This window comes from Mus pahari, chromosome 3 (assembly GCF_900095145.1).
Source record: "Mus pahari chromosome 3, PAHARI_EIJ_v1.1, whole genome shotgun sequence".
NCBI classification, from domain to species: Eukaryota; Metazoa; Chordata; class Mammalia; order Rodentia; family Muridae; genus Mus; species Mus pahari.
The window spans coordinates 138,177,635-138,205,618 of NC_034592.1; the positions used below are offsets into that span (position 1 = coordinate 138,177,635).

A 27,984-nucleotide genomic window follows, 5' to 3' on the forward strand; every position below is an offset into this window, starting at 1 on the left:
ATGGTTGTGAGCCACCATGTGGTTGCTGGGATTTGAACTCAGGACCTTCGGAAGAGCAGTCGGGTGCTCTTAACCACTGAGCCATCTCTCCAGCCCTGGAAGAGGTAGAGTTAAACTCAGAAAATTTGATCTACCAGTTTTTTACTACACATGGGATGGAATCACTTATGCAACACAAGCCTTGTCAGGAATAAAAACTCCGGTGAAAACAAAGCTTTTCTGACTGAGGGGTCCAGTGTACTGACTAGTCAGCATGTTCTTCGGCTCCTGAAGCATCTCAGTAGACAGAATCCTAGGACTCAAAACATGAAGACCACTGGGCCACACTGATCCCTGATTCTGTGTTCCCTTCTAATGAGCCTTCTCTCTCTCCCCAGCATTCACAATTATACCCCGAAGGTGGGTGAGCTGGACACACGGAAGGCTATTCGTCAGGCTTTCGATGTGTGGCAGAAGGTGACTCCGCTGACCTTTGAAGAGGTGCCATACCATGAGATCAAAAGTGACCGGAAGGAGGCAGACATCATGATCTTCTTTGCTTCCGGTTTCCATGGTGACAGCTCCCCATTTGATGGGGAAGGGGGATTCCTAGCCCATGCCTACTTTCCTGGCCCAGGGATCGGAGGAGACACTCACTTTGATTCAGATGAGCCCTGGACGCTAGGGAATGCCAACCATGATGGTAAGGCCATGAGGGCAGGGCAGGGGTGCTGAGCTGTTCAGCTGTCAGGGAAAGACTTACCCAGGATGCACTGGGAGAGCATCATTGACGAGAGACCTGCTTTCCAGAGCTTCTCATCTAAGAACTAAGGACCCAAGAGAGCGAGAACTGTGGCCTCTGATAATATTTAAAACCTGATCCGTCAGGACCAGAGCCACAAAGATGGGTGAGGCCACCTAGGAGCTGGTCTAATTGGTCTGAAGCAGGATAGCACCATGAATAAGAAGATGGCATATTAGCAGCTGAAGAAACAGGTAGAAGACATGAAAGTGGAGCTTGAGATCTGAAAGGCATGGGTTCCAGCCCCAACATTACGCTAAGCTGTGGTGTAACTATCCTAGCATCCTCAGAGAACTTGCCCTGCACCACTGTGGTGGCGTGGATACTCACGAAATAGCAGTCAGTATTGGGCAGCAGTAGCTCTCGTCATTAAAGAGTTCATCAATATGAATGCACAAGACACTCGCTTAGACGTAGAAAAGGACACAGTGTTGTGTCCATTTAAACATTTTATTACATTTGTTTATTTGTGTGTGTGTGTGTGTGTGTGTTGTGTGTGTGTTGTGTAGGTGTGCACATGCCACAGGAGGTCAGAAGACAACTTGGGAAGATGGGTTTTCTCCTTCCATTGTCTAGGTCTCAGTAATCAGACTCAGGTGGCCACATCGGGTGGCAGGTACCTTTACCGACAGCCATCTCACTGGCCCAATAATCTATCCATTACATTTAGTTACCTTTTAGTTGTGGAGTAAGTGTGTACTATAGAGAGTTCAGAGGACAACTTGCGGGAGCTCTTTCTCTCCTCCTACCAGGTACGTTCTGGGGCTTGAACTCGGATCATCTGGCTTGGTAGCAAGTGTCTTTATCCACTGAGACATTGTGCCAGCTCATGTCCATTTTTAAGATGAAGAGCTCAGGGCTCAGATGGTATAGCTGGCAGTGCTGGAGTTCAATAGCATCCTAAGGATGTAGCTCAATTGGTAGTCTTTGTTTAGGACTCAGAAAGCCCTGGGTTCAATCCCCAGCATGAGAAAGGAGTGGTGCTCTGCACATGTAATCCCAGTATACGGGAAGTGGGGACAAAGGGACAGATTAAGTCATCACTAAGGTCTCTTCCAATGCTGCTGTGACATGGTACAAAGTCAGGAAAAAGCCAAAGGATACCTAAGCATTTAATTAAGAGGGCAGGCAGAATCTAGTGTCTACGTATGCAATCCTGTCATAAGGCAGACTCTGTTGCAGCAGCGGTGCCAAGAAAATGCAACAGAGTCGGGAGGAAGGAGGGACAGGGGATCCAGCCTTTAGATTGTAACAGATAGTGACTCATGGGTATGTTAAAGTTCTAAGGTCCATACCAAGTGCCTTCCACACATCATGCCGTAAGAAGGTACCATTGTCCCCATTTTACAGATAGGCAAACCAAGGTAAATAGAAGCAGTATTCTGTCTACAGTCCTATAGTGAGTAGCTAAACAAGGTTTGGAATTTGGGTGTTACAATCCTGGAGCCCATACCCGCAACCACCAGGCTGAGCTCCCATGGATCTCAAACTGCAGGGCCCATGAGAATCACCAAGACAGTTAAGAAAGCGGAGTCCAGTCTTGAAAAGCATCTCTGTCCTTGAAGTTTTCCTACCCAGCCTACCCATGTGAACCACCAAGCGTCTTTTAGAAACATGAAATCTTGTCCCCGGAGATCTTGGGAAACAGAAAACACCCCTTCCTGTCTTGGTGCAGCTCTTGGGTACTGGCAGGCTTTTCGTAGTCCCTTCCCTCAGAAGCCATGTCTGGTGTAGGTGGGATCCTCCCCTGAGGATCCACCAGACCACTGTGTGAGTCGGGGGGTTGCTTCTCTCAGCCTCTGCCCAAAACTGGCCCAGGAGTTGGTTTGGCCAAGGTGCAGCCCAGGAGCCACGAGAATGTCATTGCCCTCTTATTTCCTGTGAAGCTCTATTTCCCCCGGATTGGCGTCATCTCTCCTATGTCCTGGATAACTTTCCTGGCCCTTCTGTACCTAGTCTTTATCTTATTCTTATTGTTGGAGTGATATCAACAGATGAGTGCAGTGACTGATAAGGGTCAGGAAACAAACCTTATCATTCTCAGGCCTTGTCACGTGCCAGGCACCGTTAGCTGAAAGTGTTTAAGTTTTAGCTGTGTTAAACACAACTGAATTTTCAAAGGGCTGTTTTCCTTTTCCTACGGAGGTGCTAGGAAGAAGTGGCCCTGCCTCCCTTTCTGCCAAGCCTCGGGGTCTCCTTGCTTTGAAGAGTTTAAGGGGCTCAGCCTCCAGTTCTGAGACTGGTATGTGTAGCAAGTGGGAAGGACCTCGAGCCTGTGAATGGACACCATTGAAGCATGCCATGTTTGGTGACCAGCCTCCAGTTCTGATAGAAAGCCCAAGAGAGCTACTGTCTTCTCTAGACTGGAGTTAGGACTTTGCTCTGTAAAGACAGGGACAGGCCAGTTAACGCTTAGAAGCACAGCCCTATGGCTGCTGGCCGTGAGCTGGTGAACACTGCCCTGGGTGTGTTTCATCAAGACGAAGGGAGCCACGGTTTCTGAGCACCTGGATAAGACAACATTTGATTTCCACGTAGACACAAAGACAGAGGGAGCAGGCTCTCATGGCAACTTTGGTCTGATTATTGGTCTTTCTTCTTTCATTAAGGAACATTTTCAAACTCTCTAAAGGAGGGACGCTAAGAACAACCCATAGATAACCCTCGTCTACTTCAGGGACCAACACAGCTGCACTTGCTACCTAGCCCTTCCACTTTTATTTTGGGACTGGGTGGTTTTGGTGGTAGTGGTCGTGGTGGTGGTGGTTTTGTTTGTTTGTTTGTTTTTAATCTTTATTTTATGTGTATGAATGCTCTGCCTACACGTAAATACATTCCAAGCAGTGTCCTTGGAGGCCAGAAGAGGGCGCCAGATCTTCTAGAACTGGAAATGCAGATGGTTGTGAGCTGCCACGTGGGTGTTGGGAAATGAACCCTGGTCCTCTACAAGAGGAGCAAGTACTCTTAACCACTGAGCCATCCCTCCAGCTCTACTGCTAAAGTATTTTAAAGAAAGACCCAGGTGTAATATTATTTTATATATGACTAATGCGTAACACTAACAAAGGTCTTTACAACTTCTTAAACCCTGACCCGTGGAGCACAGGTGAAGTGCTCGCCACGCAAGTGAGCACAAAGACCTGAGTCTGAGCCCCACAACCCGTGTGAAAAGAATAGGTGTGTACCATATACTTGGACTCCCATCACTGGAGAGTTGGAGACAGGGGACTACCTGGGACTTGCTGGCTAAGCAGCCTGGCCTGGTCAGGACTCTCCAGACCCAGGGAGAGACCCTGCCTCAAAACACAAGATGCAACAGTGCCCAAGGCTTCTGGCCTCCATATACCCACACGCACGGGTTGGCACACCTACAAACGTGCAGACCCATAATCTAATACCCTCCGGCAGGCTACCAAGCTACTGCAGAAGTCTTTTACAGTTGTTGGCTTGAGTCGAGGTCCAAACAAGTTCGCCATCACACATGGCTCTTTTAAAGTCTTACCATTAAAAATACACCCAGGCCCCACATGTCCCTGTCTTGCATGGAAGAAACTGTCCTGAGTGTAGTCATTTGTGTGGTGAGACTCAGGTTCATCTTTAACCTGTCCCTCTCCTCATGACTCCCGAGTATTGCCCAGTACAGCAGGTGCGCGCACGCGCATGCGCACACAGCTCCCCAGAGTACCACTGAATTATTCATGTGGTTCTCATTCCCCATCCCACTGACGTATGCAAAGGGGCAGGCTAGCCCAGCACACCTTAAGTCACTTTTATTAAACTTCCTCTGTCCCCGTTTCTTTCAAATGAGTCAAACAGTGAAGTCAGCAGGCACTTTCTCAGCTCTGCCGGGAGGGGCCCCGGCCTTGAGTGTTCCATGCTAGAGGAAGGTGACAAGGCAGGAAGAGCCTTCATGACCACACCCTGTTCCCCAGGACAGAACCTTCCCACACTTAGGTCACTAGCTCATGCCCCACCAGGGAGGTAGGGATTATAATCTCCGGTTTAGAGGTGACAGAAGTGAAGCTCTGCTGGGTGTTAAGAAAGTCGCAGTTGGAAGGCAGCAGAGCCAGATGTGGAAGCAAGATGTCACATCTTTAACAATCCCCACAGGGGTCTGTGACAGGTGGCCCATGGACAGCATTTAGAAAATGACTGCAGTTTTGGTACTGTCCCCTTCTGGATGCTGAGACCTTACCATGTCAGACTCGAGCAACGTTGAGTCATTTTCTGAGGCGACTGCCCCCCAAGAATCTCAGTCTTGGGGCAGAGTGTGTACCCGTGGCTGTGATTAATGAAGACTGGGGTGTGGCTGGTACCTAAAGGTGCCTGAGATTAAAATGCTGTCGGAGTGGAGAAGGCAGCTTTCCCCGCCATCTGGATGAGCCAGATTGGTTTCCTGAGAGATGGCACTGAGGTGAACATTAAAGGAAGAAGGTATTCCAGCCAGAGGGGACAGGGGAGACTGCGGGGGCAGGGGGATGCCTTGGGGTGGGCGCTATTAGAGTCAGGAAGATGGGAGTCCCCGGTGACAGAGTCCATCCTAAAAAAGGCAAGGTCCAGTGGAGTAGCCGAGCAGATTGTCATGCTACACAGGACAGAGACTTCCAGAACACACACAGTTGGGGACACCGGTCCTCTCAACACAACAGAGGTACTGCGTAATGATCCAGCTGTGCGAGGACCTGATGCAGATACTTGTCACACTGACTCTTTGTCCCTGCTCTTAGGAGGAAGGCAACCTTTTTTTTTTTTTTTTTTTTTTTTTTTTGGTTTTTGGTTTTTGTTTTTTTTCGAGACAGAGTTTCTCTGTGTAGCCTGGCTGTCCTGGAACTCACTCTGTAGACCAGGCTGGCCTCAAACTCAGAAATCCGCCTGCCTCTGCCTCCCACGTGCTGGGATTAAAGGCATGCGCCACCACACCCGGCTGAGAAAGAGATCTTAAGATGCCACACTGCTAGGACACAGCAGAGCTGTCCAAACTGTGTTCTGACCACTCTGCTTCCTGCCTCCCACCCTCTGGGGAGCAAAGACCCTGAGAGCCTCCTCTCCGGAAGGCACAAGGTTCTTCTCCATAGCTGAAGCCACGCATCATCCCTCTGTGTCCCCTCACAAGCACAGTGTGACTGCCCTCTCCTTTCCTCCCCTCTCCTGGTTCTAGCTTCCTAGCTCTTCTCTTCCTTTCAGTCCTGGGAACAAACCCACGGGACTTTTTCCTTCAAGTGATTTCACTGGTCACAGAACCGGGCACAAGCCAAGGACAATGGTGGAGAGCACCCAGGGCTCCCTGGCTCCCTGCTGAGGTCCCTGTGGGTGTTCCCAAGGAGAGGCCTGCTCAGGAGAAAGGCCCTGAACAGCTTGTCCAGGTGGAGCAGCAAGCTGGAAGCAGAGCCAGGACGGGCCCCAGGAAACCGAGCTGCCTTCTGCCAGCCCCAGCAGCCACCTTTGGAGCGGAGCTAATGGATGAGCTCACTGCTTCCCTGCTGCTGAAGGGACCAGGACCTGGACAAGGAGCTGGGGGCAACCTGCCTTTCTCCTGTCAGCCTGCCCTTCTCAGCTCAGGCTGTTGGCCAACCTTGCAGTGATCTGCCCATCCCCCCACTCCTCTCCCTTGCTCAAAGGTGGCTTGATGATGACAGTGTTGGTGTCGGAAAAGTCAGTCTGGGTCTGGCCTGTGAATTCCTCTCTTTTCTCAAAACTTTACTCAGAAATGCCAGGTAACTCCCACCCTCATCTGACTCTCCAGAGGCCTTAATTAAGTAGGGGCAACTCTGCCAGGGGTACCAGGGCAGAGTAGGCAAGAACGTTCCCAACTCCTGGTGGACTTTGTGATGATGGAAAGGGACTGAGGCAAGTGTAAGAGTGGGAGATAAGAGAAAGGTCCCAGGGGTGAACAAATGCCAGAGATTGAGCAGGAGGAGCCAGAACCGTGGCTACGGCATCCCGCCCAACTCCTTGGCCATGTTCTTTCCCAACTATGGTTACTTAATGCCTACCGATTCAGGCCTTGCCCTACCTAAGGCTTAAAGGAGAAACTGATGGCAGCTAGTTTTAAGAGACTCTGGTTGCTGGAACCCTGCCTTTCTGGTTGATGGGCTTGTTCTGGTCCAGCTCATGTTTTTTTGTTTTTTTGTTTGTTTGGTTGGTTGGTTGGTTGGTTTTTCGAGACNGNNTNTCTGTGTAGCCTTGGCTGTCCTGGAACTCACTTTGTAGACCAGGCTGGCCTCCAACTCAGAAATCCACCTGCCTCTGCCTCCCGAGTGCTGGGATTAAAGGCGTGCGCCACCACACACGACTCCAGCTCATGTCTTTTGTGCCTGTAGCAGCAGCAGAACCATTCCCAGCTATGCTGTGCATCTTACACCTCTCGAGTATGCACTCCTCACTTAATCAATGAGGCAGGTCCAGTTATCCCTTTCTACAAATGAGTATATTGGAGTTCAGGTGTTAGCCCCAGTTCATAAAGCCTGAAGGTGTGGCCCTGGAAATGAAGGTGGAGCTGTCCCATCTCAGAGATGCTCAAAACCACATAGCACGCTGCCCCTCAGTCTCATGTCTGGCATCCTGTGCCCGATTTCAGTACTAGGATTGTGTTCCCACCTGTTTGTGATTCCTCACCTCAATTTTAGCTGGTCATTCCAGGACTAGGGTACTGCTGCCCCATAACTATCCCTATTCACACCAGGCCTCCTGGAGATGACTACTAACCAGCCACCCTAAGGACTTTGTCTTCTGTCTTGCCAGTTTCCTTGCTTCTGCCTACCAGCACCCCAGTACCTGTACCCCACCTTCTGAACCAATCCCACTGATCTACCTGCTTCAAGGCTCCTTTGCCTCTAATCCTCTCTCCAGTGGCAAACAGAGTGACTTCATTCTGCCCAACCTCCTCTCCTGCTCTCCCTGGCCCCCACATGGCCATGGCCAAGAAACGGATCCAAATTCCTTTGTAGGGCATCACAGAGCCCTGCTTGCCAGCCTGGCTGACCTCATCTCTCCCTGGCCCTCCCCTAGCGCTTTGTTCTCGAGCCAAATGGAATGAACTGCTTGTCCCTGGACCTGAGTTATAGCAGTCCCTCGCCAGGAATGCCACTCCACCCTCTTCCTCCCTAACCCTGAATCCATTCTTCAGACTCATGTCTTAACCATTCAAGACTCAGGCTTCACCCTGATGGTATCTTCTTGAGCATCTCCCTCCAATCTGAATGGGACTTAGTAGCACAGACATGCAATCCCAGCTACTTGGAGACTAAGGCAGGAAGATTGCAGGTTCAAGGCCTCAAAAATAAAAAGTAGAAGAGATCTTGGGAGATAGCTCAGTGCTATATACAAGGCCTAAAGATTCAATCCTTAGTACCTTAAAATAAGTTCTCAATCTTTCTACATCTGTTAAAGCACCCAAGTGCCGCCTGAATGCTGTGGAGCCATTCTGCATGTACCCCTCTGTACCAATAGCTGTGTGTGTGTGCGTGCATATGTATGTGTGTGTGCATGTGTGCAAAGACTGTATTTGATTTCTCTATATCCCCAATGTCCAGCCACAGGTCAGGGACAAGTGTTGTGCTAAGTGTCTGCTATGCTAAGTAACGGCCTGACTGATACACAGTGGGTGCCCTGGGCACCTCTTATGTCCCTCTCTGCAGGCAATGACCTCTTCCTGGTGGCCGTGCATGAACTGGGCCATGCACTGGGCCTGGAGCACTCTAATGACCCCAGTGCTATCATGGCTCCCTTCTACCAATACATGGAGACACACAACTTCAAACTACCACAGGATGATCTCCAGGGCATCCAGAAGATTTACGGTGTGTGAAGTAGGGGAGGGGAGGACAGGGGAGGGTCACCATGGTGAGAATGGGCTGTGGCTGGTCGGGGGTTGAAGCTTTGCCAGTCATCAGTGTTGCTGCTGGGTCTCTGTGCTAACTTTTCTGAGGTCCCCTAGCACACTGGGAAACCTAGAGGACAAGGCTGTAACTGGGAAGGGCAAAGTGAGGTGAGGCCCACTCGTTCCCTCTTTACTATCCTTTCCACCCATCTCCCCGCCACCTCCTCTTCTCCATTACCTCCCTCTAATAGATGGGGACCAGGTACACTCTAACATAGGTGAGTCACGCATCTGCCCGGGGAATAGTGTCATAACTGGATCTGTGATCTTAGGACAAATGAGGAGCTAGCTTGCTGTCTTAGGACATGACCATATGATCCTGCTGGGCAGTGGTGGTGCACGCCTTTAGTCCCAGCACTCGGGAGGCTGAGGCAGGCGGATTTCTGAGTTGGAGGCCAGCCTGGTCTACAAAGTGAGTTCCAGGACAGCCAAGGCTATACAGAGAAATCCTGTCTTGAAAAAAAAAACAAAAACAAAAAAACAAAAACAAACAAACAAACAAAAAGCTATGCCAATCCCTACCACAGTGCCAAGGAGAGTCAGGCTGGTACGGAGCCTCTAGCCAGGTTGGCTGAAATGGGAAGACCAGGTCATTTGAGCAAATGCTGGGGAACAAAGCACAGGAGTGGGGGTCCCTCTGGAGGAGGTGCAGCAACCAGACCCTGCATCACAGCAGGTGACACAGCAGGAGGCAGGGTGGGCAGCCAGTACTAAAAGTCATCTCAAAGGCAGAATGGACAGGATCTGCTGACAGATCCGATGTGGGGATGACTGAAAGACAGAACTGAGGGAAAGGTCACGAGAACTGAGAGTTGTGAGTTTGCTATGGGTGTAGCTCAGCCAGTACTCCCCTAGCCTACATGAAGCCCTACGATTGGAACCCATTGTACGCTAGGGCCATGGTAGCACACACCTGCAATCCCAGCCTTCTAGAGGATCACAAGTTCAAATTCATCTCTTCGCTACATAAGGGGTTTGAGGCCAGCCACTGACATATGAGACCCTGCTTTTTTTTTAAAAAAAAAAGTGAGGTTTGGGGGTGTTCTGGCCTTTGTAACTGTAGAATGATGATAAGACTTCTCAGTGTGCAGCCCACAGACCAGATGGCTATCTGCTTGGAGAATTTAGTGTACAATTCATAGTTACTAGTTACAGATAGCTATTAAAACTGAAGTGTTAGCCAGGTAGTGGTGGTGGTAGAGGTGCACGCCTTTAATCCCAGCACTTGGGAGGGAGAGGCAGGAGAAACACTGAGCTTGAGGCCAGCCTGGTCTACAGAGTGAGTTCCAGGACAGTCAGGGCTACACAGAGAAATATGTTTTGAAAAGGAAAGAAAGAAAGAAAGAAAGAAAGAAAGAAAGAAAGAAAGAAAGAAAGAAAGAAAGAAAGAAAGAAAATTTAAATTTATAATATTTACACTGTTTCAGCTCTTTGGCCACTAAGAACTAGTCACTCACTTTAAGTACTCAATAGCCATATGTGCATATGGCCAGCGGCAACAATATTGACAATACACACACAGAGCATTTCTATCACCACAGAATGTCAAAGGACAGCTCTCGGGGTCTCTAAAGCCAGGAACCGAGATGGGCCCGTTAGAGCAATGACTCTCAGCTGGGCTGCCCTTAAGAATCATCTTATAAAAACTACTGACCCCAAGCCCTCACCTCAGAGATTTGAGTGAGTCCATCTCAGGAGCTTCCTGAAGATCTAGAGGTGTAAAAGTTCCCTGGATGATTCCCATGAGTTGCCCAAGTTGAGAGGCATTACAGAGGGAAGGAAGAAAAGAGACCCCAAGGGTACCCAGTCTTGGGAGTAGGGTGGACACCCCTGACAATGGAGGTTAATAGAGAAGCCCCCAAGGACAGACAAACCTTGCAGGGGCCTGGAAAAGGAGGAAAATGGTTCAAGGCAGATGCTTCCACAAACTTGCAAGCCAATGGGCAGGCCTCAGACGGGTGACATGGGCTTCACCTGAGACCTTGAAAACATGCTGTCTGGCCCCACCCCAGGCCCTCTGAGTCACAACCTTCGTTACCAAGATTCCCGAGATGAGTCATTACGTCAACAGAGTTTGAGTTGATAACTATTGGATTCCAAAACCCAGAGGTCATTGGTGATCTTGGCAAGTGGTTTGGGTAGAACATGGCACTGAAGCTCTTTTGAAGTTGCCTGAAGAGTGGAAGTGGTTAGAAATGAGAGTCCAGCCTGTGTGAAGGGGAGCAGCAAAGGAGGGTGTGGGACACTGGCCTGAAGGCAGGACACTGGCCCAGAGGCAGCTTCTTAAAAAGGGAAGATGCCAGACCTGGGGTTGGAGAGTGGAGGTCCCTATCCATCCAGAGCTCTTCCCATCTGTGTTCTCAGAGACTGGGGCATAAAGTCAGGGAGAAGGTACAGGAAGTCAGAGGGACTGACTTGACCCGGAACTGCCTATGCAGGGTTGGGGCAATGATAAATGATGGAAGGGAAAAGCTGGGCCCTCCCTAAGATCCAGCCCCTCTCTCCAGGACCCCCAGCTGAGCCTCTGGAGCCCACAAGGCCCCTTCCTACACTCCCGGTCCGCAGGATCCATTCGCCATCTGAGAGGAAGCATGAGAGGCACCCCAGGCCCCCTCGGCCACCTCTGGGGGACCGGCCATCCACTCCAGGTGCCAAACCCAACATCTGCGATGGCAACTTCAACACAGTGGCCCTCTTCCGAGGGGAGATGTTTGTGTTTAAGGTACGGATAGCGGTCAGTGCTACCCACTGTCCCTTTCCCCGCCACGGAGCTGGCCAGGCTCCTGCTCCAGAAGCAGGCAACTGTGGGGCCCTGCATAGGAACTGGTGGCCGGGACCCACAGTCTCTTTCTGGTGCTGACGGGTTAATCAATTTGGTTCTACAAGGTGACAAGGAGAGACTGGGGAACTGACCGCGTCCAAGAAGCCAGTGCTCAGGAAAATGCTGGAGATGGGGCCTGTGACTTTGGACAAGTCACCCCCCTCTTCAGACCTCAGCTATTCGACTGGGGGAGTCATTCTTCTGGCACAGGATGTGTGAAGATTAGAGGCTAAGAAGATGCAGAGTAGGGGCTGGTCAGGGGTGGCAGAGTCTACAGCTCCTGCCAGGGCATGAGTGGAGGGTACTGGGCAGGCCGTATCATGTTCCCTGTCCTGCGCCTGTCATGTGATCCACGGGCTGGCTAGATCCTTGGGGAAACACGCTGAGATAGAGTTGGGATGAGGGGTTCTGGTTAAGGAGAGTACCTTTAGAATCAACGGTTGTGGCCAGGAGGATGGAGAAGCCACTCAAGACAAGGGGGACAGTGGAGGAGACACAGACCTGGTGCTAACTCAGCCCCTTAATGGAAATGCTGAAGCTAGAACAGCCGGCCCATCAGAGTCATTCCATGTTGGGTGCAAAAAGGGAACTATGCCATCACAAAAGAGCTGGAAGCTGCCTACTGGTACGCCCCAGTCACTAGTACCCTTCATCAAGTGGGAGCTGGAAAACAGGTCTCTATGACACTGGGTGGCAGAGGAGAGCCACCCCATTTTCCTTCGTAAGGTCTCCCCAGCAAGCTTCAATCACTAAGTAAGAATCAGGCCACATAGGCAGGCCCGTTCTGCCTCTCACTAAGCGACTAGCTCTAGGCATGTCCCTTGGCCTTCCTGACTTGACAGAGTTTTGCAGGTCAGAATAAAGTATTTTTAAAACTGGACCTGTAAGTGCTTTGTAAGAACACTTTTAAATTGCTACCTTCCGGGTTAAGAATGCTTACTGCTCTTGCAGAGGACCTGGGTTCAGTTCCCAGTACCCACATGGGGGATCACAAGTGACTCTAGCCAGCTCCAGAGGATCCAGTGCCCTCTTCTGATGTCTGCAGGCTCATGCACACACGCGATGTACATTCATACACCCAGACACAAACCCATACACATAAGTGAATTAAAAAAAAAGAAAGAAAGAAAAAAACCTCTAGGTTTGTACTATCTTCTGAGTCATGTTCCTACTGCAGCTCTCGTACCTCTTTGATCCTCTTAACAAAGTGTTCACAGGCCGTGTGGGTTTTACCATCTTCTTTACCATGCTGGGATTCCCACCAGACGGAGGCCCAGCCCAACTGATATCGGTAACTCTCTGCTGCCCTCCCGTGGTCACTCCTGGCCATAGCAGTCTCCTTTCGAGCCTTTCCACACCTCTCCCACACCCATCTGCCGCGTGTCTCATAGTCTTGGACAGCAGGGCGCTGATGAAGAGTTAGTTACATCCTGTCTTCTTTTAAGAGTTGGAAGCAACAGATGGACAGACTCTATGGGAGGTTGTGAGGCTGAGCCCCAGGGTTGGGGTTGGGTTCTTTGGGCCTGAGCCCTGGGGCTGAGATCACTGAATTCAGAGGTAAAGCCTGCCACCTGCCTCTCTCCCCCGCCTCCCAGGATCGCTGGTTCTGGCGCCTGCGCAATAACCGAGTGCAGGAGGGCTACCCCATGCAGATCGAACAGTTCTGGAAGGGCCTGCCTGCTCGCATAGATGCAGCCTATGAAAGAGCTGACGGGAGATTTGTCTTCTTCAAAGGTAACGTGGGCATTTCCATGTCCCCCCCCCCTTTATTTATTATTTTTGTTTTTTGGGGACAGAGTTTCTCTGTATAGCCCTGGCTGTCCTGGAACTCACTCTGTAGACCAGGCTGGCCTCGAACTCAGAGATCCACCTGCCTCTGCCTCCCAAGTGCTGGGATTAAAGGCGTGCGCCACCATGTCCCTTTTGAGGTTTCCTTTTTCCTATCTAAACCAGAAGAGGTGGCATGGGAAACAGACACCCTGCATGGGTTGACACTGACTTCTGAAGGGTCAGGTTTCTGCAGAAAGGAAACTCTGGGAAGTTTTCTGGGAAGCTCAAGTCAAGCACCAAAGTTGATGGGGTGAAAAATTCCATCCATACAAAGTCCAGGGCAAGACAAGGAAGGCCACCCACACTCCACTAGAAGGTCATTCTCTCAGTTCTGTAAGAGCCCAAGCACACCACCAGGATAGAGGAAAGGGGAAAGGGGGGAAGCTAGCTCTGTTCTGAGTTGTTTCGTATTGGTAACTTTGACTTGACCTAGTTTTGGGCAGCCAGGGATCTTGGGAAGGCACAGGATGTAAGGGGGTGGGGCTGTATCATCAGTTAGGTGAGGGTATAGCAGATGAAGGAGTGTGAGGATCTGAGACAGCCATGAGTTGGTGATGTGTGAAGAGTGCGTAAAGTCCTGAGTGCTGTGCATTGTTTGACATGAGCCAGCCACGTCGAGGACAGAGGAACTTGGATGCATGGGAAATTGGTAACTTTCTGCCTAAGGGTCAGGTTTAGAATTGTCAAAGCCTTGTTGTAGTCCAGGTGTGAATATTTATGAACAGTTGACCAGTGTGTACAAAAAACTAAGTAACTTGCCGACCAGTGGTGGCACATGCCTTTAATCCCAGCACTTGGGAGGCAGAGGCAGGAGGATTTCTGAGTTTGAGGCCAGCCTATTCTACAGAGTGAGTTCTAGGACAGCCAGGGCTACACAGGGAGACCCTGTCTCGAAAAGCAAAAACAGACAAACAAAACAAAAGAACCTAAGTAACTGCAGTTTTCTCCATCCTGAGACCGCTCGCTCACCCACAGGGGCTTCCACCAAGACTAACTCCTTGTCTGTTCTGAACACAATAAGCATGCTAAGGTCCCAGGTTGTCATGGTAGTCGGTGCTGCTCCATCAGACACCCCACCTGACCCCAGCTGCAGGGAGCTGTAGCATGCGATGTCACAGGAGTGGCTAAGATCACCAAAAAATGAAAGAGGGTCAAGACAAGCTAAACCTGTAATCCCAACCCTTGGAAGGCAGAGGCAGGAGGATCGCTGAAAGGCTGAGACAAATCTGCTCTCCATAATGAATTCCAAGCTAGCCAGGGATTTAAAAAAAGATGTTGTCTCAAAAGGGTCATCAAAACCAAGATGGTGGGACAGAAAACCTAGGTAGTATGGTGCACATTGGCTTCGATTGGCTTTTGCCCCACAGATCTGATGGGCCAGGGGCTAAAACATTCCGGCTTCATGAATGAAGATGGGCAAAGTGGGAGCACTGTGCCAGCGGCTCACGGAGGCTGATTCTGTGCTCCCTTCTCTGCAGGAGACAAGTACTGGGTGTTCAAAGAAGTGACGGTGGAGCCTGGGTACCCCCACAGCTTGGGGGAGCTGGGAAGCTGCCTGCCCCGGGAAGGAATCGACACAGCTCTGCGCTGGGAACCTGTGGGCAAAACCTACTTCTTCAAAGGTGAACGGTACTGGCGCTACAGCGAGGAGCGGCGAGCCACAGACCCTGGCTACCCCAAGCCCATCACCGTGTGGAAGGGCATCCCGCAGGCTCCACAAGGGGCCTTCATCAGCAAGGAAGGATGTATGTAAGGGCCAAGCTGAGGTGGGATTGGGGAGTTAATTTTATGTGGGTCTCAAGGGCCAGGCATCTTCTCTGGAGTTTCCAGATTTGAGTAATGTAACTTGGTAACAGACAACTGGCCCCAGACAGACCGTGTTCACATAGTAAATTAACTCGAAGTGATGGATAGGGGTGGTTCAAAGGTTACTTTTCATGGGGTTGAAGGCTACCCTGGCAATCACCATATGCCATCAGGTCTCCCTATCCGATTAGGAGCTTCTCAAAGGAGGCTCAGGCTTTTCCAGGTGCAGAGCAAGCATCCATGACTGTCTACTGACCGACCTGGGTCAAAGCACCGACACTTGACCAGAGCTGGCTGGGTTCACAGACCCCCTGCTCTGCTCTCTATAGAAGCGGGCAAGTCATTTACCTTTTCTCATTCCACTTTCCATGAAATGAGAATGGTACCACTTACCCTTGGGCTGGGCGATAAAAGATTCATAAGGCAAATTAGAGAACACTTAGCATAATGCCCACCACATGCCATGTAATGGCTTTAGCTGCCCTCATCATCTTACCAGCATTTCAGTTGGTGTGAAATGGCAGGGTTCAGTCATTCGCTGCATGGTGATCGCTGAGAACCAGCGTATGGGATGGGGCTCAGGATGAAAGCAATAAGACTTGCATAGTTCTCAGCCCAGTGACAGAAAACAACCTTGCCACAAAAGCTCAAGAAATAAACGAGGCAGGGGGACACCACTGTTTAGTGGCTTTTAAAATGTGATGCTTTACACATGTGGTCTCCCTCTTTGGCGAGCCTCAGAGACAGGTGACATCAAAGACTTTGACCAATGAAAGTCTTGGGGAGCCAGCCAATGAGGAGAGTCTAAGCGAGCTGCTTTGCTGTCTGTCCACTGGCTGGGAGTCTTAAGGGAGCTGCCCAGGGAGTGACTGGCAGAGCTGCCTGGCCTGCCATCTTACCCTTCCAGCCATCAGAGCCACTAGAAGGGTCCTAAACAACTAGTATCCGTGTTGCAGAGTGATATATGCCAAGGCCAGGCCATATAACTGAAGCCATGGTGTCTGCTGCTAACAAATGAAATCTTGCTCCTCAACTCAAAGAGGTAGACTGAGGTCCTAAAGCTATGGAGTTGGCATTGTACAAGTACTTGATCTGACCCTAACAGGAAGCCTGGGGCACAATATGACAGAGCTGTTTCCATACCAAGGCAGAGCCAGCCTGGGCAGTACACATTAAAGCATTTGCCCGCTCGACTCAAAGCCCCTTAGTGGTTTCCTAGTACCTTTGAGCTAGCAAGCAAGACTGTCCACATTCTGGGGGTCCTACTTGGCTGAGTTGGTTACTGCACCATCAGTGGGGCAAGCAGTGCACTCAATCACCTCCGTTCCAGCAGACCACCCCCTCCACCTACCATGCCACCTGGAGCCCCTCTCTGGCACAGTGCTGCAGGACCCCAGGTTCAAATTAGTCCAGAGCAGGGACTAAGGGTGAGTTGGAGTAGTGGCGCTGAGTCCTTCCCATTTCCACAGATTACACCTACTTCTACAAAGGCCGGGACTACTGGAAGTTTGACAACCAGAAACTGAGTGTGGAGCCAGGCTACCCACGCAACATCCTGCGTGACTGGATGGGCTGCAAGCAGAAGGAGGTAGAGCGGCGTAAGGAGCGGAGGCTGCCCCAGGATGATGTGGACATCATGGTGACCATCGATGACGTGCCAGGCTCTGTGAATGCTGTGGCTGTGGTTGTCCCCTGCACACTGTCCCTCTGCCTCCTGGTGCTGCTCTACACTATCTTCCAGTTCAAGAACAAGGCGGGTCCGCAGCCCGTCACCTACTATAAGCGGCCGGTCCAGGAGTGGGTATGAGCAGTCCAGAGCCCTCTCTGTCTACCCGGTCTGGCCAGCCAGGCCCTTCCTCACCAGGGTCTGAGGGGCAGCTCTAGCCACTGCCCACTGGGGCCAGCAGGGCCCTAGGCCAGGTTCATGTGTAGCTGAAGTGGTGGGTACACTGGTCTAGGCTGAGTGCGGGGCAAGGAGTGATGGTGGCTATGCCCCAGGTTGGGTAGCTGGCACCCAGCTGCCAGCCTTCTGTCCTGGGCAGACCTCTCTCTACTCAAGGGAATAGGTCAGGCCCTGTCAGGAGGCAAGGATGGTGCCAGGAGGTGCCCCTGAGGTCACGGCATCCTGTGGTGTCTGCAAGATACCGCAGCTCCAGTCCTGGCTGGGACCCAGCCCTCTGAGGCAAGCCAGCACTAGCTCTCACCCCCACCCCAAGATGCCACCAATCCCAGTCCCTTCTGCCAACACCTGCTGGTCAGATGTCCCCTCACCCCTACCCTACTATCCTCCAAGGCTGCAGTGCCCCTGATGTCAACAGTGGGCAAAAGCCTGGGTTTCCCCTGCTAGCCCATAGCAGATTCCTCAGGAAACCCGCTCCACCCATCAGGTCTCCTCTGAGACTCAGAACTTAGGGTCACATGCTGCAGGCAAGGCGGTGGCCCAGCTAGATCTCACAAGGACCCAGCTGTCATGTCGTGAATATTTAAATGTCCTGTCACTACTGTTTAAAGTCCCATTTTGCAAAGGCTACTTGAGGCTTTAGGTCAGCTAGAGGTGACTTGTCTTGGTGATGAGGCCAGTATGGTGGCCCTTCCCCAGGCACTAAAGACCACGGTGCTTCAAAGGCCACTCGGGCATCCTGATACTAGCGGGCATCCTCATCAGGAGGTTCAATAGCTGCAGGAGTTGACCCTGGTTCTGGGGGCGGATGCAAGTTTGTGACCATTCTCTACTCCCCTTCATTAATATTGTCCCCTGCCCTGCTGCAGCCTGTCCTTTGTGGCCTGGGGGCTCAGCCTGACTACAGGTAAAGCAGAGAGGATTCTAGAGCCACCCTTGTCATCATCTCAGAGTAAGGGACCAGGGCAGCCTTTTAAGTACTCCATCTACATCCCCAGTGACCCTGAGGCAACTCAGCTCCAGCCTGGAGTCGGTGTTTGTGCTCCTATCTTGACCCTGGCGGCCCAGCTCTCTGGGTCCATCTTCCTGCAGCCCCAGGCTTTGGGGCTCCCCCCGACCCCCTAACTCAACCTACCTTTTTGTTGTTTGAACCTGAGGCCCTTCTTCACATCTGACAGTTCCTAAGTCTTGGCTTGACTTGCTCCAAAACCACTGAGTGCAAGTGTCACTCACTGGCTCTCTGCCAAGCCCAACAGTGGCACGAGGCGGTCGTCAGGGTGCTAGTGGGTCACAGATACCAACTCTGACCTCTGAGCCTGCATGGGCATTGCCCCTGCCCTGTGGTCTCTGGGATTCGGGTCAGCTCACCCTGTAGCACAGACAGGGACTCTCGCTGCCCTGGGAGTTGTTGAGTAAAATCTCTTGTCCCAGAAGCACCTATGTGGGTCCACTGTGTCCCATCTCACCATTGTGTTCTTGCTCATTTTGGCCAAGGGCAGGCTCCCTGGGGCAGGTGGGGAACAACTGCAGAGATTTAGTGATTCATAGGTTTGTACAGTGTTTTATACTTTGCAAAGCACTTTATTAGCTCACACCTGTCCACTCACATGAAACTCCTGTAGGCTCTGAGAGGCTGAGGGTAACAACACTCATCTTACCCTCAGATGAAGCACAAGGAGGTCTTATTATCTGCCCCTGCCATCCAGGTGGCCCTGGCCAGGTCTTGTGTCCCCATCAGTGGGCCCTTCCAGGGTCGGAGATAACTGTCTCTTCTAGTCCTCTCTCTTCTGGGCCTCCCTCCCCCCAGTTCCCTGGTCCCTTTCCTCAGGTTGGTGCTCTTGCTTCTTGAAAGCTCTAGGCCCCGCAGGCTCCCTGTTGGCTCCTGGCACTGCAAGGCCAGTTGAGAAAGAGCAGGGGATGGAGGCAGGCAGCCCAGGCTGCAGATGTGAGGGACGCAGGGCTGGGCCCAGAGAGGGCTCAGCCTAGAGGCTTCCAATCTTGGATTCTTCTGCCTGCGGTCATCTGTTTGTCCATCAGCCCAGGTCAGAGCAGTCAGAGGGGCAAAGTACTGGAGCCCCCAGAGCTCAGCTTCCCCTCAGCCTGGGTGATATCATAGCATCTCAGTGTCGGTCACATTTTAAACTGATCAGCCTTTGTACAATGTTTTTTAAATCATTTCTAAATAAAACAGAAATACAGTGTTTTTCCCCCCCTGGGGTATGGGAACAAAGACCAGGGCATATGTGTGCCCGTAAGAAGTTTCGGGGAGAAAGGGGTACCTTGGGAGTGCACTTCTGCAGTTGTCTCATGCATCTTCTAACCAGCAATCAATGCCCCCCACCCACCCAACCCTATCCCTGTCACCCAGGAACCTTAGGAATATGGGAGGGACACTGTGGCAAGGCTTCTCTGGAGACAGGGCACATGGGGCCATGGCCTGGCACTCCTGCAGCAGCTCAGTTCTAGCAAGGGGGAAACCAGAATCCAATAGCATCAAGACCCTGCCAGGAGGCCTCATCTGATCCTGGCTCTTCTGCCTCAGGAAATCAGCCCAAGGACAGAGCTGAATGGGGGCGTGGGAATGAGCTGGTTCAGGGGCTGTCGAGGAAGGGAACAAGTCTGAAGTGGAGGTGCAATCCTGAGATGGCCCTGAGGGACTTTCAGTCTCCACACGACCTTTCTTGAATCTCTACCCAGAGGAAGTAAGACAGGAAATCACAGGGTGAGGAGATAAAAGCCAGGCCAGACCAGGCCCAGGAGGGCACGAAGGCCAGGGATAGCCGGGTCAGTACCAGGACGTGCAGGCGATTAGAAAGCGCACGTCGTCCAGTGGCCCCCACGGGCCAGGTTCTGGCCGAGGCTGCTGCGGACCCTGCGGCGCTGGAGGCTGGGGCTGCGCGGGTTCCGGGCCTTCCTGGCCACCACTCAGAAGAGCGCCCATGGTCTGTAATAGAAGCCCATTTGGTACCGTGCCAGATCAGGTGTCACCCCACCCACCACCACCCTCTACCCGCTCGCATCCTCACCTCAGGCAGTAAAGTGAAAGCAGAGCTGCCGCGGAAGCCGCCTGGCCTGGGAGGAGCAGCGTTATGACGCAGCCAAGACCGAGGAGGAAGGTCTTCGCACGACAGGGGCGGGCCCCGCGAGCACGGGAGGGGGGGGCACTGGCCAACCACGCCCAGGGCCTAAGGCTCCGCCCCACTTACAACAAGGCCCTGCTAGAGCCACAGCAGAGGGCCTGGCCTCCCACTACCCCATCTTCAAGTTTAGGCAGGACCAGAATGCACTGCAGCTGAGTGCCTGTGGCCTCACAAAGGCCCAGGCAGGGAGAAGAGCTGGGTGTCATTCTGAGGCCAGGGAGGGTTGAGAGGCAGGAGCTGGCTTGAAATGGAACCCAGAAGCCAGCACTACTTCCTCTTGTTCATCTCATCTTTTTTGAGGGGTGGGGGGATCTCATTATATACCTCTAGCTTTGCTAGAACTCAGTATGTAGCCAGGCTGACTTTGAACTGGAGATCCCCTCTGTCTCTGGAATTACAGGTGTGTTCCACTGCCCCCCCCAGGTCTCCCATCTTGTTGAAGAAAAACACTGCATGTCAATCCCACCCAACTTCCCCACAACCCAGGAACTGCTGTAGAAGGAGGTCTTGCAAACTGAGGCCACACACACACAGCACACTGAAGATGGTGGGAGGCAGTCCTTTAATGGGGTGGAGCACAAGATAGCAGAACTTTCATCCAAGAGCCGAAAGAACTGAAAGCCAGCATGACAGGGCAGGCTTCCCAGTAACAATTGTCAAGAGATGGCACAGGTGAAGGGTTGGGCAATCAACAATTCAGCTCTGGTGAGCTCTGCCATGTCCCACTGCCAGCATCTGGTACAGACTAGCTCAGGCATGGAAAATGAGCCAAAGTCCAGGGGCAGGAACCCACACGGCAGCATGGACAGTGACTCATGTGAGGCTGCAGAAAGAAGAGTGGATTATCAGTAGCTGTTTTACAAGGTATATGTGGCCCCACCCTAGACCTGTTCTAGTTCAGTCCTTGAAAAGCCACACTTGGAACCCCACCTGTCCCCAGGGTTCCAGACTGACTATATCCCATGTAAGATCAAGCCTAAAACTCCCCACGTTTGAGAAGTAAAATCAATTCTTTCCTCTTTCAGGTGGGCCACCCTTCTCCAATTTGTTCAGTCATAAACTCGAGCCTCAGAACATAAGAGATAGGAGCAAAGAAAGTCGGTGAGAGCAGGATGTGCCCAGACCAAGCCTCTCAGAGGCCAGGCCAAGGCCAAAACTTTGGCTTCCTTTTCCAGAACTCTTCATTACTGCTGATACAAAAAGTCACAAATACTAGACTGGAAAACAGACGTGCTCTCTAAGGATTAAGTGGATCACTCGTATTGGAGGTGGTAATCATTCACGGTACTGAAGCCGAGGTCCTCACTGTGTGCAGCACGCAGAGGCTCATGTCAGCTCTTTCCTCAGCTGCTTTCTCAGTTTACTTTTTGAGTCAGGGTCTCTCATTGAGCCTGGAGCTCACCATGGCTGCTAGACTGACAGCCAGTGAGCCCAACGCTGGAGTTAGACACGTGCCACCAAGCTCAGCTTTTATGTGGTGTGGGAATCTGAACCGAGTCAGTCCTCACTGCCTGTACTAGTTTTACCCACTAGATCTTCTCCCATATCAACCTGCTATCTTCACCGTAAAATCCATGCACACCTCAAAACAAGTCCAAAAACTCAAAGGAAAGAGTCTTTCCTTCTTTTCCAAGTTCTAAAAGGACAGGGAGTGTTCTTATCATCACGTTAATACTGTCTGGCACATAAAACGCTGTAGAACAACTTCTCAGGCTGGGGGGTAGCCCTACAGGACAGCATTTGCCTACAGTGCATAAACTCAATTGTTCACCAGCTCTGACAGCAAAGTTAGTCAGGCTGAGTACCAAAATGTCGTCATCAAAACTAGTAGCTTATTTTAAAACACACGCACATAGCCAGGTGTGGTGGCACACACTTCTAGCTTCAGCAGAGCCAGTCTGGGTCACATGATATCATTTAAAGAGCCAGAGTTGGATTATTATTTCCACCTATAGTCAGAACCTCTGATTACACTAGGAATCCACATAAACAAGCAACCCAACATCCAGTAAAGCTCAGAATCTCAGGCTGACAGTCCAAACTGCCTGATACGGGAACTTAAAGCCCTTCGCACTCTGGGAAAACTTGTTTTCTTCACACACTCAGTATTTTTCCATCTCTCTGTCCATGTGAGGTTCTTCCTCACTCTTTTCCAATATTTAAACAACTCCTCATCCCCTAAAACAGACTAAACGTCACTCAAGAAACTTCTATAATCCCGGGAAATTTCTCACCAGCTTCACAAGCTGCCCATCCAGGGACACTTAAGAACTGTTTGTGTCTCCTGTAACAGCTAAGAGGATAGACAGCATCTCCCATGTCTACTGTGAACCCTCAGAGGCAGGATATAAAGCCACACCACCCAGTTATCCCCAACACAGGCATATCCACCGTGAGAACAAGTACACTAGGACGAGGCCCGCATTCCATGGCATCTGTCCCTGGGCCCTTCTCTACTTCTGGGTTTCTGGCCTCACAGAGGTATCTGTGTGTGTTGGACATGGCATGCCTTGAGAAAGGTCCCGGGCAGGCTGAAAGAAAGGTGCCCAACTACTTAGCGTCTTCTGCTGCTGTCCTTCCAGGTAAAAATAAAAAGTCCTGGTCCAACCTCCCAAGGGATGAGAGTGAGCATCCGAGTCCAGCTTGGGTGGCTTTTCGCCCACAGAGTCTAGATTGCGGGCTCTTGACCGTCCTTGTGCTGTGATCCTGAGTACAGTTCCTCAGGTTGTGGTGACCCCCAACCATAAAATTATGTTTGTGACTACTTCATAATTGTAATTTTGCTACTGTTACGGACTGTAATGTGAATATCTGGTATGCAAGATATCTGGTATGTGACCCTGTGAAAGGGTTGTTCGGGCCCCAGGTTGAGAACTGCAGGTCTAGACCAGGATTTCAATACAAAACTCACCTACAACTTGTTTAAGAGCACCACAGCAGTCGGGGTCCCCTCAGGGATTAAGGAGGCTTCCCACCTTCCCTAGCCAACAGCTCTTTCCTATCTCAGGTCTCAGGCCACTAGCTGGAGACAGTGGACACCATGTGCAAATACAAACTGTAAAACATGGCAGTGACCAAGTAAGATGGACCACAGAAGAGATCTGCCCAGAGAGCTGTTTTCGAGGAAGACTAAGTATGAGCAGATGTCAATGTTTGTGGCTCTAAGCCAGTATGTATATTCACTCTAAACCTCCCAGTACAGACAACAGGGCTCTCATTCAAAGATCCACCATCTTCCCCTCCCCTCAAAGGCAAGAGTGAGCCAGGCATGGTGGTGCACGCCTTTTATTCTAGCACTCAGGAGGCAGAGGCTAGCCTGGTCTACAGAGCGAGTTCAAGGACAGCCTGGGCTACACAGAAACCCTGTCTCAAACAAGAAAAGGGCCAAGTTACCTGTCAATGAGGGAATCCCGCATGCTGGTGGCAATGGTACTTGGCTTGGCTTCATTCAGCTTGAAGACACTCTCCACCACTGACAGCTCCGTGCTGGTCGTGTCCAGACCACAGAAAGCACACCAATCGTTCACCACCATCCCAGCAGCAATCACCTCACTCCCTCGGTTCACAGTGCCTGCCTGAAGACAAGTGTCACTGTACCAAACGCAAGTTCTCATACCTCCCCCAAGGAAGGACTCTTCCCCCGAGCCTGCTCCACGTCTCAAGGCCCCAGTCCCAAACTAGGGTCGGTAATGACCCAGATTCCCAAAGGGTGACAAAAGGGACTGACTCTATAGACAGGGCTCAGATGGTAGGAATGCTTACCACAAGGGGGACCTGAAGAAGGGAGGACAACTCATCCTGGTCCTCAATAGAAGTTTTAGGGTGCACCAGACCTCCTTGATTACTGAAGACACAGTAGCTTCCTACCAGCACCTGGTCAGCAACTGTCTGTCTGAAGACTTCCACCTTGAGGACATCAGCCAGGATCTCTTCCGTCTCCTGATGGTGAAAGGAATTGTGTCCAGGAGCCAGAACATGGAGGCCAAACATCCAGGCAACTCTAAGTGTCAAACACCCAAACTTGGCTCCCTGAGTCCCTTTTAACCACAAATCTGCACGTGGAATCCTCACTGAGCTAAGACTTGGGTATGGCTAAAAGCTAGGCTCAGCCTGGAGTTCCTAAAGCCCAGGCAGGCCCTGAAAAACATGAGTCTTGTTTTCATGTCACCCTTTTCACTAACATACACCCTAGTACAACTGTCAACTATCATGGCCCAGAACCAAGCAGGCCAATCTCTCCAAACCTGAAGGATTAGTGCCCTTCCCAGTTTGATACTGACTGAGGCCTCACTACTCCCATGAAAGCAAAAAACTGGAGTGCCCAAGGAAAATCACAAGTGAAACCCCTAATTCCTGCCTAATTCCTGAGGTGATAACTACCAACCACTGGCTAGGTTAGTCCCGTAACTTCCAGACCAAGCTGCCACCTCACCCTGTCCAAGTCTGGGTGGACCAAGGCCACATAGTCATTGCAGGTGGTAACATTGCCAAGGGCAGAGAGCCGCTCCTCCACCCGCCGTATCTGCACGGAGTCAGGCAGGCTGTTGCGGATGTGCTGCAGCTCCTGGTCGGTGGTGTTGTTGGGTACCAGGAGCCCATGCCTGTTCCCTGAAGAGAACAAAATGGCACAGTGGGACAAATAAACCCCTAGTACAGCATCGGCTTCCCAGGATGCCACCCATTCTAGCCCAACTGGCTTCCTGGGAGAGCGCTAAGCCAACCCCAGCCCTTCAACTGCAGATCCGCATATGAGCTGTGGGTCGCCTAAACAGGCCGCAGGAGGCCAGAACTATGTCCCAACAAATACCACCCACCTCACTGTTACCAACTCGGGATAGGGGGAGCTCAGGACTAGCAGGAAGATTCTTGGCATTAGTAATACATTTTGCTAACACTACACACCCACCTAAATTGCTAAAAATTTTCAAAGACCATCAATATCACATGCTAGCAATAATACATGGAGCAACTCTATACTCTGACAAGAGTATACAATGAGTCGGGCGTGGTGGCGCACGCCTTTGATCCCAGCACTTGGGAGGCGGAGGCAGGCGGATTTCTGAGTTCGAGGCCAGCCTGGTCTACAGAGTGAGCTCCAGGACGGCCAGGGTTACACAGAGAAACCCTGTGGACAGCCAGGGCTATACAGAGAAACCCTCTCCCATCCACTTAGGATATTACTGGTAGCCATCTTTTACACTAAATGGTCATATATCCTGGGACTATTCCACTCCACTGATAGGTACTATATACCCAACAATAATACATACATATGTTCATATTTACACAGTAGTACCAGTCTTTATTTGTTTGTTTTGTTTCGAGATAGGATTTCACTGTGTGACCCTGGCTGTCCTGGAACTCACTCTGTAGACCAGGCTGGCCTCAAACTCCAAAGATCCTCCTCCCTCTGCCTCCCAAGTGCTGGGATTAAAGGCAAGTGCCACCACTGCCCGGCTAGTAGTACTAGTCTTAAGACACCAAACTATAAATTGTCTAAATACTCATTATCAAGAATGGTATTTTTATACAAAGCATTCAACATTACACTATGACAACTGCACTTAAACTTCTACCTAGCCTGAGCCACAGTTCTCAATCTCTGAACTTCATGTTACATTCCTTAAAACAGAACAAAGACCAGACTAAAATCTCCCCTGTTGTGTCAGAATTCATTTCATATCCCAAGGACACAGTTAAAAGACCATGATGCGGGGCTGGTGAGATGGCTCAGTGGGTGAGAGCACCCGACTGTTCTTCCAAAGGTCCGGAGTTCAAATCCCAGCAACCACACGGTGGCTCACAACCATCTGTAACAAGATCTGACACCCTCTTCTGGAGTGTCTGAAGACAGCTACAGTGTACTTACATATAATAAATAAATAAATCTTAAAAAAAAAAACAACATGATGTGGGCTGGAGAGATGGCTCAGCAGTTAAGATCACTGACTGCTCTTTGGAAGGTCCTAAGTTCAAATCCCAGTAACCACATGGAGGCTCACAACCATCTATAATGAGATCTGATGCCCTCTTCTGGGGTGTTTGAAGAGAGCTACAGTGTTCTTACATTAAATAAATAAATAAATAAAAGACCAGGATGTTTTATTATTAGAGATTAATGTAAATAAGAAGCCATGTAGTCACCACCCATGCTTAACGATTTAAAAAAAAATGTTTTTAGGTAAATACATAAAAGCCTGAACCAAGAAACAAAGAGTTTAGCAACGGGACACAGTGCCAGGTGAAAGAGGGACTGCTTAGGCATAATGGCACACACCTACTAACCCCCAAACCTGGGAGGTGGGTGCCGGTGTATCAAAAGTTCTAGGTCATTGTTAGCTACAGGGGCAGTGCAGATAAGGCTAGAGTGTGGGGAATAAAAGGAAAAGTCGGGGACCACTCAACAGTGCTTTGAGGTCAAACGGTTAAGGACAGCACTCGAGTGGTACTTAAGAGATTGTAAGAATTAAATGCAGCTGAACAGGATGACCTGGGACCTTAGTTATTTCCTGAGGGAGAAACTGGTGCTCAACTACTAGAAGCAACTTGTCCATATTCAGAGGCAGGAGAGAGATTCAAATCCTTCTCCGCCCTTAGGTGTGGGATTCGGTAAGTCACATAGTTCCGAGAGACAACCCCTGCTTTTCAGTATCACTGTGAAGGAAAAACGAGACCGAGAATGATAGTAGCACTTAATGCTATTTCGCTCCGGCTGTTCTCAAGTCTTTGAGAGACAGTGTTCTTGATCTGCAGTTCCGAGCCCCACCCACCCCTGACAGATTCCAAAGTCCACTGAGCCCGAAAGCCTGGGAATCCCCCAATCACTGCGGGTAATCTCCAGGAACTAATGACTCAGAGTGCTTCGCTGTGTCCCTCGGCGTCTTCCACCCGCCTTACCCACACACATGCGCCCGATGATTCGGCAGCCGGCGATGGATGCGTGCACCACGGGAATGGTATCGGAGAGCTCACCCTCGAACACACTGTAGAAACACGGATTCGCTGCTTACTGGGGTGGGTCGCTCTTTCCGACCTCTCGCTCTCCGCCTCCCTTCCCTTCCCGGCCCGCCAGCTCGGGACCAGAAGCTCTCGCCTCACCTGTAGAAGTTCTCTGATCCTCCGATGGCCACCAGGCAGTAGGTGTTTGTGAGTTTGGCAAAACAACCGACCTCACAGTTGTTCTCGAACGACGCTCTGACCGCCATGAGAGAGGCTGGGGGGCGGCACGATTGCGGGTTCTCGGCCGACAGAGTCACTCCGGAGCCGGCTCAACCAGCCTCGCCTCCTCAAACCCCGCTCTCTCGGGCCCCTCCGACCTCCGGGCGTGCTCTCCTGCCCCAAATCCTCTCGCCCTGCGGCCCGGAACTGACCTTTGCTGCCCAGAGTCCCACCAGCTCACCAAGCGACTCCAACGTCTACACGCTGCAACAACTTCTCCCGTAACTAGCTTTCCGTTTCCGCCTCCTCCCAGGCCCGCTTCCGGGAGCGCGCGGGGAGCCAGGCGGAGCTGATGGCCACTCTAGCCCCACCCTTTGGGAGGACTCGATGGTTACTAGGTGACTCCGCCCGACCCCGCCTTCTGCATGTTTTCTTGCTTTAGGTTATTGGCTTCACTTCCTATTGGGCCTTTTTAGAAGGAATTATCAATCAAACCTGAGGCTGGGCAAATGAAAAGATTGAGGGAAGGAGGAACCGGTGTTGTCTGATTGAAGATGGATTGATGAGGGCTTTATTTACCAAGTAAAGGGCGGATTTGAGAAAGTGGATAATCACACCCCGGCCACGCGGACGGAAGTGCTAATCTGGACCAGTGGCAAGGGTTGAAGG

The 27,984-nt window shown here is 51.1% G+C and overlaps 3 protein-coding genes across 3 annotated transcripts in view; 1 reads left to right on the forward strand and 2 right to left on the reverse strand.

Moving 5' to 3' along the window:
• Positions 1 to 18,510, forward strand: part of Mmp24 (matrix metallopeptidase 24) — a gene marked incomplete at its 5' end in the record, with an annotated part of 43,529 nt that extends 25,019 nt beyond the window's left edge. The window contains 6 exons of the mRNA XM_021192803.2: positions 378 to 682; positions 8,419 to 8,580; positions 11,168 to 11,382; positions 13,077 to 13,215; positions 14,790 to 15,056; positions 16,587 to 18,510. Coding sequence (XP_021048462.1) covers positions 378 to 682; positions 8,419 to 8,580; positions 11,168 to 11,382; positions 13,077 to 13,215; positions 14,790 to 15,056; positions 16,587 to 16,924 — 1,426 coding nt within the window. The remainder of the gene's footprint in view (positions 1 to 377; positions 683 to 8,418; positions 8,581 to 11,167; positions 11,383 to 13,076; positions 13,216 to 14,789; positions 15,057 to 16,586) is intronic.
• Positions 18,511 to 18,577: 67 nt separating this feature from the next.
• Mmp24os (MMP24 opposite strand) lies at positions 18,578 to 20,119 on the reverse strand. The gene is made up of 2 exons (XM_029536573.1): positions 20,044 to 20,119; positions 18,578 to 19,961 (listed from the first exon to the last, which is right to left on the reverse strand). Exon 2 carries the CDS (start codon positions 19,956 to 19,958, stop codon positions 19,803 to 19,805), a length of 156 nt encoding a protein of 51 aa, XP_029392433.1. The 5' UTR covers positions 19,959 to 19,961; positions 20,044 to 20,119; the 3' UTR covers positions 18,578 to 19,802.
• A 583-nt stretch (positions 20,120 to 20,702) lies between these two features.
• Positions 20,703 to 27,834, reverse strand: Eif6 (eukaryotic translation initiation factor 6). The gene is made up of 6 exons (XM_021192460.1): positions 27,256 to 27,834; positions 27,055 to 27,140; positions 24,590 to 24,765; positions 23,920 to 24,096; positions 23,551 to 23,732; positions 20,703 to 20,980 (listed from the first exon to the last, which is right to left on the reverse strand). The coding sequence occupies exons 1-6, from the start codon at positions 27,360 to 27,362 to the stop codon at positions 20,971 to 20,973; spliced, it is 738 nt and encodes a 245-aa protein (XP_021048119.1). The 5' UTR covers positions 27,363 to 27,834; the 3' UTR covers positions 20,703 to 20,970.
• Positions 27,835 to 27,984: the final 150 nt, after the last annotated feature.

Excerpts from the sequence above, each read along its gene's own strand:
- Mmp24os (XM_029536573.1), bottom strand. The coding sequence starts at position 19,958 with ATGGGCGCTCTTCTGAGTGGTGGCCAGGAAGGCCCGGAACCCGCGCAG.
- Eif6 (XM_021192460.1), bottom strand. The coding sequence starts at position 27,362 with ATGGCGGTCAGAGCGTCGTTCGAGAACAACTGTGAGGTCGGTTGTTTT. Across the intron at positions 27,141-27,255 it reads GGATCAGAGAACTTCTACAG|TGTGTTCGAGGGTGAGCTCT; the intron begins GTGAGGCGAGAG and ends GTGTTTCTACAG. Across the intron at positions 23,733-23,919 it reads TTCTTCAGGTCCCCCTTGTG|GCAGGCACTGTGAACCGAGG; the intron begins GTAAGCATTCCT and ends ACTTGTCTTCAG.